General features: G+C 48.1%; 1 protein-coding gene across 2 annotated transcripts in view; it reads left to right on the top strand.

The window, feature by feature from the left end:
* Positions 1–4,000: 4,000 nt before the first annotated feature.
* The window catches only part of IL17RD (interleukin 17 receptor D), a 69,846-nt gene continuing 56,503 nt past the window's right edge, over positions 4,001–17,343 (top strand). The window contains exon 1 of one of the 2 annotated variants that reach the window (XM_081819339.1): positions 4,001–4,184. In XM_081819339.1, the coding sequence (XP_081675465.1) occupies positions 4,059–4,184 (126 nt within the window). In that variant the 5' untranslated portion in view covers positions 4,001–4,058. The remainder of the gene's footprint in view (positions 4,185–17,343) is intronic. The other variant, XM_081819331.1, reaches the window with a different exon arrangement.

Raw genomic sequence — 17,343 nt, 5'->3', positions numbered from 1 at the left:
TTTGATGGGGTCTTTGTCTGGTTTTGGGATCAAGGCAATGCTGGCCTCATAAAATGAGTTTGGAAGTTTTCCTTCCATTTCTATTTTTTGGAACAGTTTCAGAAGAATAGGTATTAATTCTTCTTGAAATGTTTGGTAGAATTCCATCAACAGCTTATTTAAAGGTGATTTAATCTGTTTAATCCCTAGCTTCATCCCAAACAGGAGTGGAGGTAGCAACAGTTTCTTGCCCACTGATGTGTGCCCGTAAGAGAGCCAGGCACTGGGGGCAGAGAGGTGAATCAGTCAGGGATGGTGAGGGGTGGCTGAAATTGTGACTGGAGCCCAGGCAATCGACTGTGGTAGGTGAGCCCATGTATTGTATTTGAGGACGGCCTCATCCTCCTGTCACCTATACAGCTGGGCTCGGCTGTGGTCTGGAGGAAGGTATGGTCCATGGAGGCCATGTAGGGGCCTGGCCCCCTCATTTTATCTCAGCTCTCAGTACAGAGGTTCACTTCCTACAGCCTCATAAATATTCTGAAAGATCCAGGGTAAAAAGAGGGGATGAGAGGCAAAGAATCAATGGAGAAGACCAGAATGGGGAGAATGTTGCCAAATATCAGTTTATTACCTGACCAAATTTGACCCTTTGATGTACGTGGTTCTCCCCCCCACCCCCCATGCTTAAGGCCTCCTTAGAAGGTCAATAGGAGGGCATCTCAGTCCCTGGGCCTGAGGGATATCAGTCTAACAAGTTTTAGAATGGACACTGAGGTCCTTTCTCTCTTGTGTTCTGTAGTGCTTTAGTTGGAGCACTCTGAACTCTGCAGCATGTTTTCAGAAGCTGCCACTTGCCAGGTTGGGCAGTGAGCTGTGGGTTGGCGTGGAGACTGGAAAGGGAACAGGAGTGTTGCTCTGCCTTCCCTGGCCGCTCAGTCATATGGTGATGTGAGTAAAACCCAAGAAGAAATGCTCTACTCCCCAGTGCTCTCCTTAAGTCTCTCCCTTAGCCATAAACTCCAAGTACTCTTCCTTTTCCTAGAATCCAATCCTGGAACAAAGAAGAAATGCAAATGGCCACTAAATACGTGGGAACATGGTCCACCTCATTATTAACCAGAAAGGCCAATTAAGATTGCCGTAGATGGGGCTCCTGGCTGGCTCAGGTGGTGGAGCGTGTGACTCTTGATGTCAGGGTTGTGAATTCAACCCCCTCGATGGGTGTGGAGCCTACTTAAAAAATATTATTTATATAATATTTTAATATATAATATAATATATAATGTATATATTAGAATGCAGTAGATACTGAGCAGTTTGGCATTTTAAATGTGTATATAATCTAGCTATTCTTATTCTAGAAATAGATCTTTTTTAAAGATTTTATTTATTTATTTGACAGAGAGAGAGACAGCGAGAGAGGGAACACAGCAGGGGGAGTGGGAGAGGGAGAAGCAGGCTTCCCACTGAGCAGGGAGCCTGATGCGGGGCTTGATCCTAGGACCCCGGGATCATAACCTGAGCCGAAGGCAGACACTTAATGACTGAGCCACCCAGGGGCCCCTCTAAGAATATATCTTAAGAAAATAGTTGAATGGATGCATCAAGAGAAATGTGTGAGGATATTTTTGAATCACTGATTATAAGAGAAGTCCCTCAGCAGGTGATTGGTTGATAGATTATGAAGCATATCTAGGCTGGAATGTCATATAGGTTAAGGAGCTCAAGGAGCAGGCATCCTCATGGTTTCCATGGTGTTTCATCAACACCCATGTGTGGTCCCGGCCTTGTCTCAGCCCCTGGTACCCCTGATATTCATGGTAAACTCCTAAGATTCCCTGCTATGGGAGTTGGGAATGACCCAGAGAGGAGTACCAAGAGTGTCAGGGAGGCCTGGAAAGGAGCAGAGCATTGAACCAACAGCTCCCCCAGAAGGGCAACATTGTGTGAGGTCTATTCAGAGAAGGCTACTGTACAGGCAACTTTCTGTGGATCCTGGTTCTTCTGGATGACCAAGGAAGTTGTGGTGCTTGCTTTCACTGGGTCTGGCTGAATTCCTGAGTATCCCGGCAGTGAGATGAAAAATAAAACATTTCTGTCCTGTGGTGCACATGGACAGGACATCTTAGCACCTGGGTCTTGTGATGGACACTGTTGTTTGGTAAACCCAGTATCCATCCTCGCTTTCTCTGGCAACAGTGCCAGTTTTCTCTGGACAACTGTTGTTTTCCACTTCCAGCCTCTGGGGTTCAGGTGAAGCTGGCTCTGCTCCCTGGTTCCAAAGTGGTCTTGTCAGAGCCAGTCTCCAGGATTTCTGCTAGTTTACTGAGAAGAGTCTTCATTCTCCACGGGGGTAGCATGCCAAACTTGGTCTACTTCTTCCTCCGTAGAGAGTTTAAGAACGGAGGTATGTGCAGGGTGTGTGGAGTCATGAGGGAAAGTAGAGGAACACAATGTTAGCAGCAGCTGAACTGTCACCATACTTAGGCCTGACAGACAAGGAGAAGGAGGGGATTCTGGACCCTAGAAGGAGAGAGTCATGTAGAGGAAGACGCCTTTTGGACAGAGTCTCCAAGGTTTACTGAGTCATGTAGAGGAAGACACCTTTTGGACAGAGTCTCCAAGGTTTACTGAGACAAGAAGACGAAGATGCAGTTGAGTGGGCAGGTCCACACAGCTTGGAGCCAGGTAGTGAAGGCAGAGTGGGAAAAGATAATGTGGGGGGAGGTGGGGCCAGTATGGATTTTACTGTAAATGGTCATTGAATAAATGCCACCACAGAGGATTTTTAATCAGAAGTCAGTGACCTGGGGTGCCTGGGTGGCTCAGTTGGTTAGGCGACTGCTTTCGGCTCAGGTCATGATCCCAGGGTCCTGGGATCGAGTCCCACATCGGGCTCCCAGCTCAGCGGGAAGCCTGCTTCTCCCTCTCCCACTCCCCCTGCTTGTGTTCCTGCTCTCGCTGTCTCTGTCTCTGTCAAATAAATAAATAAAATCTTTAAAAAAAAAAAAAAAAGAAGTCAGTGACCTGATTTACCTTTCGGAGATCACTCTGGATTCAAGTGGAGAAATGCATCATATATTGGGATGAAAGTGGAAGGAGGCAATTTAGCCCTTAGGAAGGAGGAGGTGGTAGCAGAGATGAGGGGCAGGGCGGAGGACAGTGAAGTGGTGGGATTCAGGTACAGAGATACAAGTCAAAGTGGGAAGGGGCTCGTGGTGAAGTCGTATGACCTTGGCTACTCCACTTCTCTGAGCCTCAGCTTCCTACCCATTTCGCAATGGTAAGTCTGACAAGTGTAGTGGTTAAGAGTATTGTTTTTGCCAGATCTGGATTTGAATCTCAGTAGGTACCAGCTGGGTGACGTTATGCAAGTCGGTTAATGATAGAATGTAGTATTTATTGAGCACTTGCTATGTGCTAAGCAGTAGAATCCTCCCCAGACTAGCATACTTTTTGTTATTCCAGTTTACAGGGGGCAGGAACAGTAACATGGAGAGAGCAAGTCATTTGTCGGAGGTCTCAGCCAGGATTTTTCTAACCCATCACATTACCCTCACTTTTCTGTGCTGGAAACTGGGACAAGAATAATACTGACACTTCCCTGTGCGGTTGGGAAGATTCAAGAAGAGGCCTGGCAAATAGTAGGTGCTGATTAAATTATTTTTAAAACCATTATTATTATATTCTTTCTGTTTTCCTGAGTTTATTGCTGGGAGCAGGCATCACTTGGACATATCCCTTGGATTAAAAAAAAGACCTGTCAGGTGAGGGGGAAAAAACTGCAGCTCCCGTCTCCTCACTGGAGATTCGGGGTGTGGCCATAGTTGGGGGTGGACTACAGGGCGGGGCGGGGCCAAGAAAGAGGGCTGGGCTGGAGGGGCGTGGCCAGGGCGCTAAAGTCGGGGGCTGGGGGCGGGGCCCGGAGTGAAGGGGCAGGGCGCGGGCCGGCAGCGCATGCTCGGTGGTGCGGCCAGCTCCGCCGCCGCCGCCGCCGGCGCCACCGCCCACTTGGGGCTGGCCAGAGGCAGGGAGCTGGGGTGCAGAGTAGGGTAGGGCTGGGCGAGCGCACGGCCATGGCCCCGTGGCTGCAGCTCTGCTCCGTCTTCTTCACGGTCAACGCCTGCCTCAACGGCTCGCAGCTGGCCGTGGCCGCGGGCGGCTCCAGCAGAGCGCGGGGCGCGGACACCTGCGGCTGGAGGGTAAGGAGAAACTTCTCGTCGTCCCCAAAAGCGCGGCGGGCGCGGTGCGCACAGGTGCTTGCCGGCAGCCGAACGGGTGCGGATGTGCGTGCCCTACGCGGAGTCAGCGGCAGGGCTGGGATCCCCGCTGCTCCCGCCCTTCTTCCCTCCCTCCCGGGGCGCGCGTCCACCAGCCCCCGCCGGGATGAAAGGGGCCGCCCGACCCCCGGCTTTGTGTTGTTAATGAGGCGCGGCCACTGGCCGGGGTCCGGCTTCCAGAGGGCGAGCGAGAGGGGCGTCCCGCGGCGGGCGGGAGAAGGGCGCCCCACCCTTTGTTCCCGGACCCGTACCACCTTCGCCCCGGGGCTGTGATGCTCCGAGCTGTCCCGACTGGGAGCGTTTTGGAGCAGGAGTGGTCCTGTAGTCCACCCGTCCGGTCCACAACTCTGCAGAGGCCCGGGACTGCCAGGGTGGGGACCCGGAGCGCTGGGGAGGGATGCGCCCCCTCTCGTGGCCGCATTGTTCCTTCTAGGCTGGGCCGTCTTACCCCTCTTTCACCCCACCCCCGATTCCTGACTTGCTGGGAAATTTTGCTCCCCGTTCAGCCCTTCGTCTAGCGAATGGTCTCACGGATGACCTACACCCCCTCTCCCTGGCCCCAGCTTGACTTGGCGGATATTTTTCTAGGCCAAAGGAAGGCATGAGTTTGTTACCTCGGTCAGATGCTCCAGAGGAGACTGGAGAGGTGCACAGACTTAGCCTTGTTGTTTGGAGCCTTCTCCCAGTAACTGAGCACTTTGATGCTGTCCCGGGTGGTGGGGCATAGGGTGGGGGGCGGTGTGCGCGGGGATGCTGCGGTCCCCGGTCCCCACCAGGGTTCCTGGGCTTGGGCGGCCCCAGGACCCGGAGACTGCATCTGTCTGCCCCGCACCGCCCACCCAAGCCAGGGCTGCCAGGCGTCAGGGCACTCAAGGCCTTTAGACTTGTGGAGGGCTTTGTGAAGGCTTTGCACTCAGGCAGCCACGGACATGACCTTGGCTCTGCTCCTGGGCTCCAGTTTCTCCACCTGAAAAATGGGAATAAATGGGGATTTCCTAGTTATCCCAGCGCTATTGCGCTGAGAGTTGGGTGCTTTACTTAGAACAAGGTTAACTCACCTCTTTTGGGATGTTCTGAATGGCCTCAGCACCGTCAAGGCCTAGGACCTGGCACCCTTTTAGAGTCTCAGGCTGGTGCTTCCAGCTGCCTTGTCCCACATTCAGAGAAACACAGTACAGAAAACCAGGTATGAGCCAGGCAGCTGAGATATCTTCAAACCTAGTAGCCACACTATAGGGAGCTATAACACACCCTCCCACCACCAACCCCATAGTGAATATAACCTTCCTGTTTGAGTAAAACGTCACATTTTGGTAAAATATCACAATTATTATTTTTTAAGATACCAAGTTTTCCCCAGTTTTTATTTTTTTTTAATTTTTTTTATTTATTTATTTTTTTTAAAGATTTTTATTTATTTATTTGAGACAGAGAGAATGAGAGGGAGGAGGGTCAGAGGGAGAAGCAGACTCCCTGCCGAGCAGGGAGCCGGATGCGGGACTCGATCCCGGGACTCCAGGATCATGACCTGAGCCGAAGGCAGTCGCTTAACCAACTGAGCCACCCAGGCGCCCCCCCAGTTTTTAGATCAAAAAGTTTTCCTTAAGGCTATCTCATATTGACTTATTAATCCTGCTAAACTTTTTGGATTTAAATGGATATTTTGGCTTTTGAATAACTGTAAGAACATCACATGTATTTTATTTTGAGTTTACAAATGACAGCGTAGGTGGATCAGTCCAAATTGCTGTTTTTCTGCAATCGTCTAAGTAGCTTCATGTGTCGGTTCACAAAGCTTGGAAGATTTAATGTTTTGGGTATAATAGTGACCCAAAGGAGCTAAGCTGATGGTTTTGTTCTCTATGCCTGTGGGAATGTGTTCATTTCCCCTGTGTACCCCTGCCCCGAATTAATGGTGGCCCCCACCCCAGAAGCCTCACACTCAGGCTGACCTCTTTTCTCTCACCACACCTCCTAGTTGGGGGTGACCTCAACAGCTTTTACCTTGGTCTCACTAATTCTCTCCTTGGATCATTTTCATCCCTTCTTGAATGAGCATGGAAGCCTCTGGGCCATCTCCCAGATTCCACACTCTTCCCAACCTGATGCATGGCTCCTTCCCTCCTGGACTTGCCTTTTGGTGCATCTGATGGAGCCACCAGCTCTCCCCAACCCCTCTTGCCCACCTGCCTTGCATACCTACCTTTCCAGCCTGTCCCTAACTTTTGTGCCCTTTGCGCTGCTGAGGCATGCTTTCTCTGCTCCTAGGATGCCTTTTCCTCCCCTGAGAACCTTCTGCTTGTCCTAAGACTCAGCTCAGGTGATACCATCTCTGGGAAGCCTTCCCTGAATGCCATTCCCCTTGCTTTTTCTTCTCATGCAGGTCCTTGCACTTTAGTTCTCACCACACTGCATTGTCAATATTTGCTCACATCTGTGTCTTAGGACAGGATTCTTTAGCCAGGCACTTAACCTCATCTTGGTGGCCTCAGAGCCCATAAATCTTGGCTGAGCCCAATTAGACCCCGCAGCCTTCCTGCTAAATTCTGTATTAAGTGATGATTTTAGGAAGTGGTTGGAGAGATGAGAGCACTGAGCTCCAGTGTCCTCTCTGCAACAGGCTTTTGCACATGCTGTTCCTGTCTGTGTTCCTTCTCTTTACACCTCAGCCTCCCTCCTCTGCTCCAGCAGCACTTCCTGCAGGAAGCCTTCCCTGCCCCCACCTCCCTACATCGGGTCTTCCAAAAGTTGCTCTGTCAGAGGACTGGCTAGTGAATACTGGTGTACAGTGATTTGGGCCCTTGATTCACGTCGGAGTCCCCTATCAGATGGTGGGTATTCAGCTCATAGATGTTGGTCTCAGTTCTGATGTTGCTTACAGTCTAGTTGGGGCCATGCAGACATAAAAGAAGGGTTGATTATGTGTGAATCAAACAGGAGACTTCCTGTGGGTCCAGGTCACATGGAACCTGAGAGGGGGACAGCAGGATGGAGACGTGAGTCCTGCAGGATCTGGGTGCTGCAGAGGAACTGAGCAAATGACCCTCTTGATCTCCAGGGAGCGTTTGTTCCAGGAATTCTTGCCCCTACAGCAGTGTGTATTTTCCCAGGACTTGCAAGGTGACTGCAGCCAGCGAACCTTCAGCAGCTTTTCTAACACACCCTTTGGGGAGGCTCTCTGAGGAGCTGGTCTGGTTTAAATGGTCAGATTTCACAACCTTCCTATTATTAGTGGGGCAATTAAGGGGCCGATACCATCTTGAACACAGCTTAGTGTTTTAGAAATGAGTTGTGGGCACACTTCCTTGACTACTTAAAAAAATCCCTTAGGGCCCTTGCCAGGTAAAGTTGCTCTTGGAGTAATAAATACAATTTTCCCAAAGAAGTAACAATTTCTAAAACTGGTATCCTCATTTACACTGGATCTTTACTCTTGCTTCTTGATAGTGGAATGTTTTTGTTTGTGATGGGTAACTTTCTATCAGTCATTTGCGCTGAGGTTTTTATTCCCTCGTCTTGCTAGTTGTTCAAAATACACTGATGGAACAAAGAATTAGGCATCGGCTCCTCAGGTTTTTATTTAGTGGCGTTTCCTGCAGTGGAGAAAGAGGGAACAAGAAATGCCCTTCTATCTAAATGGGGTACATCTTCTCTGGTCTTTTATCTCTGAAACAAATGTCTACCCTGCAAAAAGCCCGCTCCTTAAGGAATTCAGGAAGCCAGAATGCTGGCATCATCTTTACAATGAAGTGCAAGTTTCCCATTTAAGGCAAATACTTCATCTCAAAAGGTAGGAAGGAATAGGGTGGTACTTGGAAAAGAAGAAGTTCCAGCTGGTTAAAATTTAGGTCCTGATAAAAGTCCAATCCAAGAACTCTCCTTGGCTGTGGGCCCAGGCATGTTTATTTGATTCTGAATTGGATGCGTTTTCATTCACTTGCAGCTCATGGCTCCCTAGCCTGCATCTGGTCTGCCTGTCTTGTGGGCATGTCTTCCATGTTATACATGCTCTTGTGTCTCTTACAGAATTCTTGGTTAAAAAATGACCCAGCCCTGGTTGACACATTTTTCAGAGAGACATTTTTATAAGAACTGCGATGCTTTCCTCCAGCCTGTTTTGCCGCGTTAACTGGGAATCCTCCTGGCGCGGGTCCATCTCTCTTGAACTGCCCTCCCTTCTCTCCCCTCCCCCATCCATCCCACCGACCCCCCCCCCCAACCCCAGAGCCCCTGCAGTGCCTGGGGCATTGTGCTAGTTGTATTAACAAGGGGATACAGCTGGGTGAATGAGACCGGCAAGTAAGTACCGGCTGTGGACCCTTTCCCTCTGAACACAATTTCTCAAAGTCTAGGGGCTTCCAGTATCAGGATTCCTTTGGGAGTTCGTTAAAAATGCATATTCAAGGCTAATGCGACCAGAATGGGAGTGAGATGGGGGTTCAGGAATTGGCATTTTTAACAAATTCTTCTGATGCTCTCTCAATGATGAGAGCCACTGCTTTAGGAGACAGGACTTCCCCGGGGCCAGAGAAGGGGGAGAGAAACCACATTCTAAACATTTAAAATCAGAGTTTGACTTTAAATTACTTGCCTGAATTTAGAGAGGAAGTGGAGACTTTGTCAGAGCCCTGGCCAGTGAAAGGGGTCAGGCTGGTTAAGGGGGTCCAGGGGAGCCAGCTGGGACAGGCACCCTGGTTTGGGTGGATGCCTTTAGCCTGGGGTTGAAGGGGAGGTCGGGAGTGAAGGCGACCCTGACGCGTCCATGGGTTCCTCCCCAGAACAGCTGGGCTTGTCTGGAAAACAGTCTCAGGAAAGAGTAGGATAGAATCCAAATCATATTCTCTGCAGTTCAAACCTTACCAGCGTCCCTACGAAGGAAAGAACTGCTAATGCTTTTGTAAGTCTTTAAGTTGAGTATTTTTCATGCTTCATTTGGCCTAAAACGTGTGTGTGTTTAAGCTTTTAGACCCTCTTTTCCCCTCATCGGTCCCTGAGCTGTTCACATACCATGCCCAGCAGATGTCTGCTGCGGCTGGGGCCACCCCATCAGCAATTAATTGTACATTTTCGTTTCTCACTCCCTCTTGTGTCTGCCTCTGATGGATGGGCTTTTAGGCTTCTGGAAGCTTACCCCCCCATTTGTAAGAGTATGGGCTGAGGTGGTGGGGGGGCCCAGGTACCCCTAGAAGCTTGACAGGCTGGGGTGGGGGGTGGGAGGGCAGTGCCCTCAGAGGAGACCTTTCTCCTGCACTCTACCCTGGCAGCTGAGACCTTTTCTGTTTCATGTCTCCCCCAAACTTGGAGGTCTCCTGCCCTCAGCAAGCTCAGGGGGCCTGTCTGTGCTGGTGCCACGGGGCCCCATCTCCCAGCAGCCTGACTTGCTCCTCCAGTGGGAGGCAATGTCTTCCTGGGCTGTGTTTGTCTTGGCTGCTGGGACATTCTGAATGGTCCTGACACACGATTAGGTGACTGATGGCCCCACAACACATTGTCTCCTCCAGGGCCTGGGGCCTTTGAAGCTCTTCCCTGTGGGAAGTAAAGAGACTATTTGCTCTATTAAAATGCCTTGGAATTTCCTCTGTTTAACCACAGGCCACTTCCTCTCTGCCACTCTAAACCCGGCAGGGCCACTGGCTGATTGAAAAGACACAAGCCCAGGAGAGAGCACATCCTACTGAAACAGATAGTCTTACTGCAGATTAAAGCTGGGGCAAATCTCTAAGAAGAAACCAAATCTAAGGGGGCAATCCTAGAGATAGCTCCTTATCTTGCTCAAAATTTAGCTGGTTGACATAATTCACACTTGAAGACCTGAGTGCATCATAGATTACTTTGTTTTTTGTTTTTGAAAAGAAGGGAAGTCTACATTGTAACCAAATCAGTGTGTTAAATCTACACGTGGTAGGTTAAGGTCCTACAATCAAGTGGATTTCTCATTGTGTGAGTTGGAAAGTCTTTATTATTTGGGAAGAGCATGATATCTGTTCATAGAAAACCATACCAGGCTTATTCTCTCCTTGCAGATTCTGTCTGCTGGTTTCATGGGCTCAGAAGTCCCAAGTAAGAAGTGTGCAGCCTAAATCATACCAAGAATATCTCTGGGGAGAGTGTCCCTCACCTTTTCCCAAGCAGTATCTTGGGAAAGTTTAATTAATAACAGCAGGCGTGGAACTAAAAATTACCTAAGTAACAAACACTGAACATTTAAACACTGCATGTACCCTGATTTCTGTGATGGAGCCTAAAAAAGGAATAACTAGCTGGTTTCTGAAGGAGACTATTATTTTAACATTTACAACTCCATTGTTCAAAGCATCTGTGATAAAAAACGGCTTCCCTTTGCTTTGGTTCCTTGTTTGGAAATGTTGGGGGAAGGTGGATGTAGCTAATTAAGGCTACAACATTTAAAGGGGGGACTTAATAGGTACCAGCTGTCCTCAACAAATCACTGGGTGGAGGACAAAATAAAGATGTGATGTGAACACACATGATTCTCTTCTAAAACGGAAGGTGGTCTATAAATTGTCTGATTTAATAGCATGAATGGAAACTACTTGTATTAAAAAAAGCTGCACTTTTAAGAAGCATTGGTTTTATAGTAAACCTAATGGTAAAATGTCTTATTTGCATAAGGCTGGTACCTTAAGAGTTGAAAGGGCAGTAGATGGCAAGGTTGTTGGAAACTTAATAAATGTTCATTTTATTGTGCGTTCCTTCATTCCAAACCTGAACATTAATCATGACATTAATCATGAGGCTTTTTCATTAAAATTACTACATTTTAGGGAATGTTGCTTGAACTCATCAGAAATGTCCTATAAAGCTGAAGCGGCAACTTTGAAAGGCAATGGAAATTGATAGCATTAATTAAATGTTCGGATGGATATTTACATTTCACATGTTAAATGAATACTTCAGATGAATCCTTTTGAAATCATGAGGGATTAGGCTTTAAATATAACCTTTTTAGATTTAAAAACTTTATTTCCTTAAAAACTAGGAGTTTTTCCAAGGGTTCTGTTTTGTCAGTTTTGTAGGACGACACCCCCCAAGCCCATCCCCTCCCATTGAATGGTAACTCTTTAAAAAGTGCTGGCTATGGCCCCAGACTTCTGTTCTGAGATGGGGATAGAGGGAGGGTTTCCTTGGAACGGAGAAGTGCATTTTCCTAAGACAGGCCATATGTTTAAAAACCCTTTCTTTGTGATTTTATTCTGTCCAGGTGATTTCTGGTTTCTCCTCTTCTGAAATGGCCCCCCTTTTACCAGAGGAAAATGCAATGTAATCCAGACCGATGCGCAAGCCGTTGGCCCTATCAAGTGTGGGCCCTGCTGAGTGACTGTTAATTGCTGCCTTCCTCTGGGGGCGGTCCACATTGGTTCTGGGTGGGGCACAGGCACTCACATGGTTAGGATTTGTTGTAACTGCTCAATATCTGAAGTTCAGGAAGACTCATCTGGAGTGAGGAGGGAAGACACCGTTTTTTTAGCAGCTACACCGTGTCAAGTCTTGGTGTGGTTTTGTAGTTTACTTACGTTTTCCAGGGAAAAGACAAAGACAGTAGGACCAGGCCCTCTCCCCTGTCTGCAGTGGCTCCCCACCCAGCTGGGGCTGCAAGAGAAAGGCATAGGGGCCCCGAGACAGGGAGGTGCAGGAAGGATTCCAAGGTACAGGGAACTCTCGTCCTCTCTCTGCACCTCCCCGCTCCTCCCAGAGAAACACGAACCACAGTTCCTGCTGCTCCTCAAACTAGAACATTCTGCCTATGAAGTTGCCAGTGTGGATGTGCCAATGCCTGAGGCCCTGCTTGGCACCTTTGGAAATCTGGCTTTTTAGCCCTTGTCCCCATTGGTTTCCAGTAATTCTGGCTTCCTGGTCTGCCTTAGTTTCCCCTGCTTTGGAGGAGGCTCACCTTTCTCTGGGAGGCTTCTCCACGTGGTGCTCCCCCTCCCCTGGCATCCCCATGTGAATTTCACCTGGGCCAGAAAGCCTGCTTGTAGCAAAGTCACACCCACCCCATCATGCCTCCAGGTTTAGTGAGAATGCATCCAGCCTTTTGCAGTGATGCATTGAAGAAGAAGAGGAAACTTGATTTGTTTATGAAGAAGAAACTTAACTCAGATGGTTCAGAGGAGGCTTAGAAGAAGGGATTGGTGAAGGGATTGGATGGCCAAAAAAGGCAGCCCCCCTCTGTAAATGGAAACAGGAGGTGGGGAGATCCTTTGAAAGAAAAGTGTGGCAGAAAGAAAGAAGCGGCAAAGCTGGGGCAGAGTGGTTCCTTGCACGGGGTGGGGACAGGAAGGCTGAGGATGTAGGTTGGGATGTACGGTGCCTTGAATTTTGTCTGCATGCACCTGTCAGGAACCATGAGGCTTGACGGGTTTTTCCAGCAGATGAATGGTTTGATAAGAGTGACCCTTAGTGGCCATTTCTTCACTCAGTGTGTATTTGGTGCTTTCTACACGCTGGGCCCAATTTCTGGATCTTCGACTGTAGCATGGAGACAAGTAGGACAACAGGATGGCGACGTGACCAGCCTGTTTGAAATAGCAACCTGCCTTCTTTTCCTCACTTTGTTTTTCTCCACAGAACTTTTCACTGGGAGACACCCATGGTGTTTTCTTGTCTGCCTGTCTCCCCCACTACGGCGTCCGAGGCATGAGGTCAGGGCCCGTATCTGTTTTGTTTCCTGCCGCATTGGGAGATCAGGGGCCGGCATACAGCAGGTTCTCCCTGCATGTTCCTTGAATGACCAAGTGCTCTGCAGGAAATTACAGTCGGTGGTGAGAATGATGGTGTAAATGCGGATGATCTCGGGGATGGTGGTGGGAGGGTGGTATCTCTGCTGAGGTGACCTGGAAGGTGAGCAACTGTCATACAGATATCCTCTGAAGTTCTGGGGTTTCTTGTGTTTTCTCGACATTAGTGCATCACGTGGCATTAGGTGCTCAGAGTTAGCATAAAATATGCTCTGCCTAGTCACATCATAGATTATTGGCACCATGTGCCCACCCTGGCCAACTGCTGGGCTGCAGGATGGTCCAGGGGATGACTGAGGTGGTGATCGGGCCGGGATTGGATGGGGATCACACCTTGAAAAGTGTTGGTTGCTTCAAGAGATGTCTGGACTGTGCAGTTTACGATGCACTGTGGATTAAAAAAAAAAAAAAATGTAAAAGTTACTGTCTGGTGCTAACCATGCATCCTGGTTTTGGACTTTATGAAATGATTCTCATTCCCTGGCAGCAGCTGGCCAGTTGGTAGGAAATCTTTGTCTTTTTAACAGATGTATGGGTCTCGTTTTGTTTCATCCCCTCTGGTTGTGAACACGTTTCATTTTCTGAAGTCAGTAGACAGTCCATCCAGAATCAAAGATGCTCTCTGCCTTCTTTCCAGGGCAGTGGGTTTGCCGGCCAGCTGTGGTAATGAGTTTTTGCCCGCCTTTGATTTTCATGGCTTGCCTCCCTCTGGGAGGAACTAGATATTTCTGATCTTACCTCTGCTCATATTCAGATCCAGCCAAGCAGTCAGTGACTTCCCGGGCTTTTTTGTGGGAGACTGTGGGAAAGGTCCTGGTTGGCTGGCTATGAATTAATGAAATCCTTAGAAGGCTTCACTAAAGATAGCTCCTGTGGTTTAAAAAAAAATAGCATTGCCTTTTTAATTTGAGAAAGAGGTCATGGAGTTTTACCGAAATTAAGCAGAGAAAATGTAACATCTGGTTGTGCTGCCCAAAGGCTGCTTGGGCGGTGGGAGCTGTGGGTTCCCAGTGTCTGACTCGCCCAAGGTGACAGTCCCCCAGGTCCCTCATAAGGCTGCTCTGGACACGCTGCCTCTCTCATTGTTCTCCTCCCTGGGTTTTGAAGTCCTCAAGAGACAGAAATTCTACCCCCACATCTTTACACTTGAGCACATTTCCCATTTACTGAGCTTTCTTCCTTTTACTTAAAGGGTCACACTTTTTTTTTTTGAGTGCCTAGTTTTCGAGTTGGTCAAGACTAGTGTAATTATTGCTTTTATCTCATTAAAGAAAGATGAGGGTGGATAATGGGGGGAGACTTTGGGCGGAAGGCAGGGGGGTTTTAAAGAGCTGTTCTAAAAAGTTTTTAAATTAGTAGGCTTTCTGACATGAGAAAGAGAATGATAAATTGCAGGAGAAGAGTTTTAGGGAAAGGCATAAAGCGCCTTTTAAAGGACATATGACTTTTTTAAAAGCAGAAACATGAATGTCTTAAATGTCTGCTGTCTGCACATCCCTACCTCCCTTGCCCAGTTAAGTGAATAATGTATTATTATGTTTTCTACATTTTATTTTTATCCTAGACCTATGCTGTATTAAGACTTTATGTAATTTTCCTTTAAAAAACATTAGTAATATTTTGGGCATGTATTTTCTGAAACTAAACAGGAAGGTGAAATTGTTCCTGCATAGCTACCCCCCACCCCCCTGCCCCCAGCACTGGTACCTGGGCTTCTCTTTACTTTCTCTCCCATATTTTGGATTCTGAAATTTTTCAAGCCTATAGAAAAGTTGAAAGCACAGTAAATTGAGCACCTATTACCCCTTTGCCTGGAGTCACCAATTGCTTGCCCCACCTACCTCAGTTGTCCTGCAGTCCTTTGTGATTTCTTTCTGATCACGTTCCAGGATTCAGACAAGGATCACTCTTAAATAGATCACTTTTTTTAAAAAAAAGATTTTATTTATTTATTTGAGAGAGGGAGAGACAAGCAGGGGAACAGCAGAGGGAGCTGCAGAGGGAGAGGGAGAAGCTGACTCCCCACTGAGCAGGGAGCCCAGCGCAGCAGGGCTTGATCCCAGGAACCCGAGATCATGACCCGAGGCGAAGGCAGACACTTAACCGCCACCTAGGTGCCACTTAAATAGATCACTTTTACAGAGACATCCTGTCTCTTCAGTCTCCTTTAATTGAGGACAGTCCTTCCACCCATTTCTTTGGTGCTTCATAAATACACATTCTGAAGAGTCAAGGTACTTGTGGTGTGGACGGTCCCACAATTTAGGTTTCTGCTCGTTTTCTCCCGATGAGGGTCAATATTTTGGCCAGATCCCTCCAAAGATGATATTGTAACGTGGTGTGTTAGGTATCAGTAGATAACAAATATGGATACAGTTTCAGTGCTAAGCAAAATTTGGTTTTTCTACTTGAAACTGTTGCACATGGAGACCTTTCCAGTGGTTTCGTCCAGTTCAGTCTTTTGTTGTCTTTTTTAAAAAGGAGATGCTTTACATGAAGGCTTCCCTTTTACTTTACTAAGAATCCAAAGCACAGGGTGTCGTGTGTGCTAGGCTGTAATATAACCTCTTCCCTTAAAGAGTATTTGAAATCAGCTGTGCTCTCAACATTAGGGCTCTGGTGTCTCGAGAATGTTTAAGGCTTTTGCTATTCACACAGGCTTGTCGCAAGCCCTTGTAGTTGTCGCCCTCTGCAACTGGGAACGAGTTCCTATTAAAACCTCTATCTGGCCTGGGCAGGTTTCCAGTTGCATGCATCCTCACACCAAAATTCAGTCATTACTCTCCTTTGTGCTAAGAAAACATTGAACTTTATTTCCAGGAAAGGCCACTTCACTCAAAACATATCCTCAAAGTCAGTTCCCAGCCTGTTGGTTCTGCTATCGCCTGTTGCCTAAATTATTTTATTAAAGTCACTTCCAGACAGACCATTTCATTAGTTTAACCTGAATTCCTATCTTCTACCTAATTACGTGGCTTTTCTCTTCTTTGTCCTTACCCCGATGTAAGGGCGTGTACAGTTAAAGACCTGTAAAGTTCCTATCAATTCTTTTTTAGAGTAAGTTAAAACGTCGACAAGCGGCCAGTTGTTATTCTTACAGGGTACCGGGAAACCGGCCCAGACAAACCCTCCATCTTTTATTCATAAGTGCGGGGAGACGGGGAGGGCGCAGGCGGCCCTGTGCACCCAGGCATTTGTTCAGCTCTCATGACCGGGCCCCCTCCCCTGCTGGCCGGGAAATGTCATGCCGAAACCTAATAGTGAGACATTCAGCACGCAGAGAATGGGCCGCAGAGGTTCACCTTTGCTTTTCATTTTCTTTTCTGGCAGGGTCCCCGGGTCCCTGGTCCCCTCCTTGGCCTGACAGTGAAAGGCCAGAAAGCAGCAGTCTGGAGGCTGGCAGGGATGCGGTGCAGCCCGCTCCTGTGCTGGAATGTGCCGGACACAAAGGCCCGGCCCGGGTGTGCCTGGTGGTGGGGGGGGGGGTGGCGGCTTGCCTTTGCTTAGGCTAGTTTGCTCTGGTCACGGGGGAGAGGGTTCTCATTTCCATGGCTGTGCTGCTGTCGGTTTCAGTGGGAGAGGGGGTGCAGAGTGCTTTTGATTTTCAGAAATCACTTGGGGCTCCCCATTTCTGTGCAGAGGGAGGCCCTGGGGCAGAGAGCTGAGGCCGCGAGACCCCGAGACCCCTGGAACTCGGACATGCATGGTCTTTGCCGAAAGAGAAATGAGGCAGCATTTGCTAAGCAGGCCTAGACTTAGATTCAGAGCAACAGTTCTCAACTGGGGGTGATTTGGGGAATCCCTGGAGACATTTTTGGTTGTCACAACTGGGAAGGGGTTTGCTACTGGCTTTTTGTGGTTAGGGGCCAGGGATGCTGCTAAACACCCTGAAATGCATAAGCCAGCCCTCCCCGATAAAAGACTTATCTTTTGTGTGTCAATAGTGCTGAGGTTGACAGACCCAGATTTAGGGGTCCCGTTTTAGCATTTGAATTTTTCAGCTCACTTAGCTTCATAACACTTTTCAACTTCTTTTATGTTTAACAGAAGCTGTTGGTTCTAGAAATCTGCATTCAGGATGAATTTCCATTAAACTCTCCAAGACATATGATTAAACTATTGTGGTGCTCCTTGAAGATATGCCCTGAATGCAACTACTATTTTAAATGCAAAAGACAATTTTTTTTTTGCCATAATTTGATCAAAGTAGCATAACCTGTGCCTCTGTTTTTGTTACTCACTGATGGTCTGTGGATAACATTACATTTTTTCAGCATGAAACCCAATACTTCAAATCCCTAAAGCAGTCTCAAATTTATGGT

Source organism: Leptonychotes weddellii, chromosome 1 (genome assembly GCF_054177405.1).
Source record: "Leptonychotes weddellii isolate Sample4059 chromosome 1, ASM5417740v2, whole genome shotgun sequence".
In the NCBI taxonomy this organism is placed as follows: domain Eukaryota; kingdom Metazoa; phylum Chordata; class Mammalia; order Carnivora; family Phocidae; genus Leptonychotes; species Leptonychotes weddellii.
The sequence above is the reverse complement of the archived record's forward strand: the minus strand, read 5'-3'. Positions and strand labels throughout refer to the sequence as shown.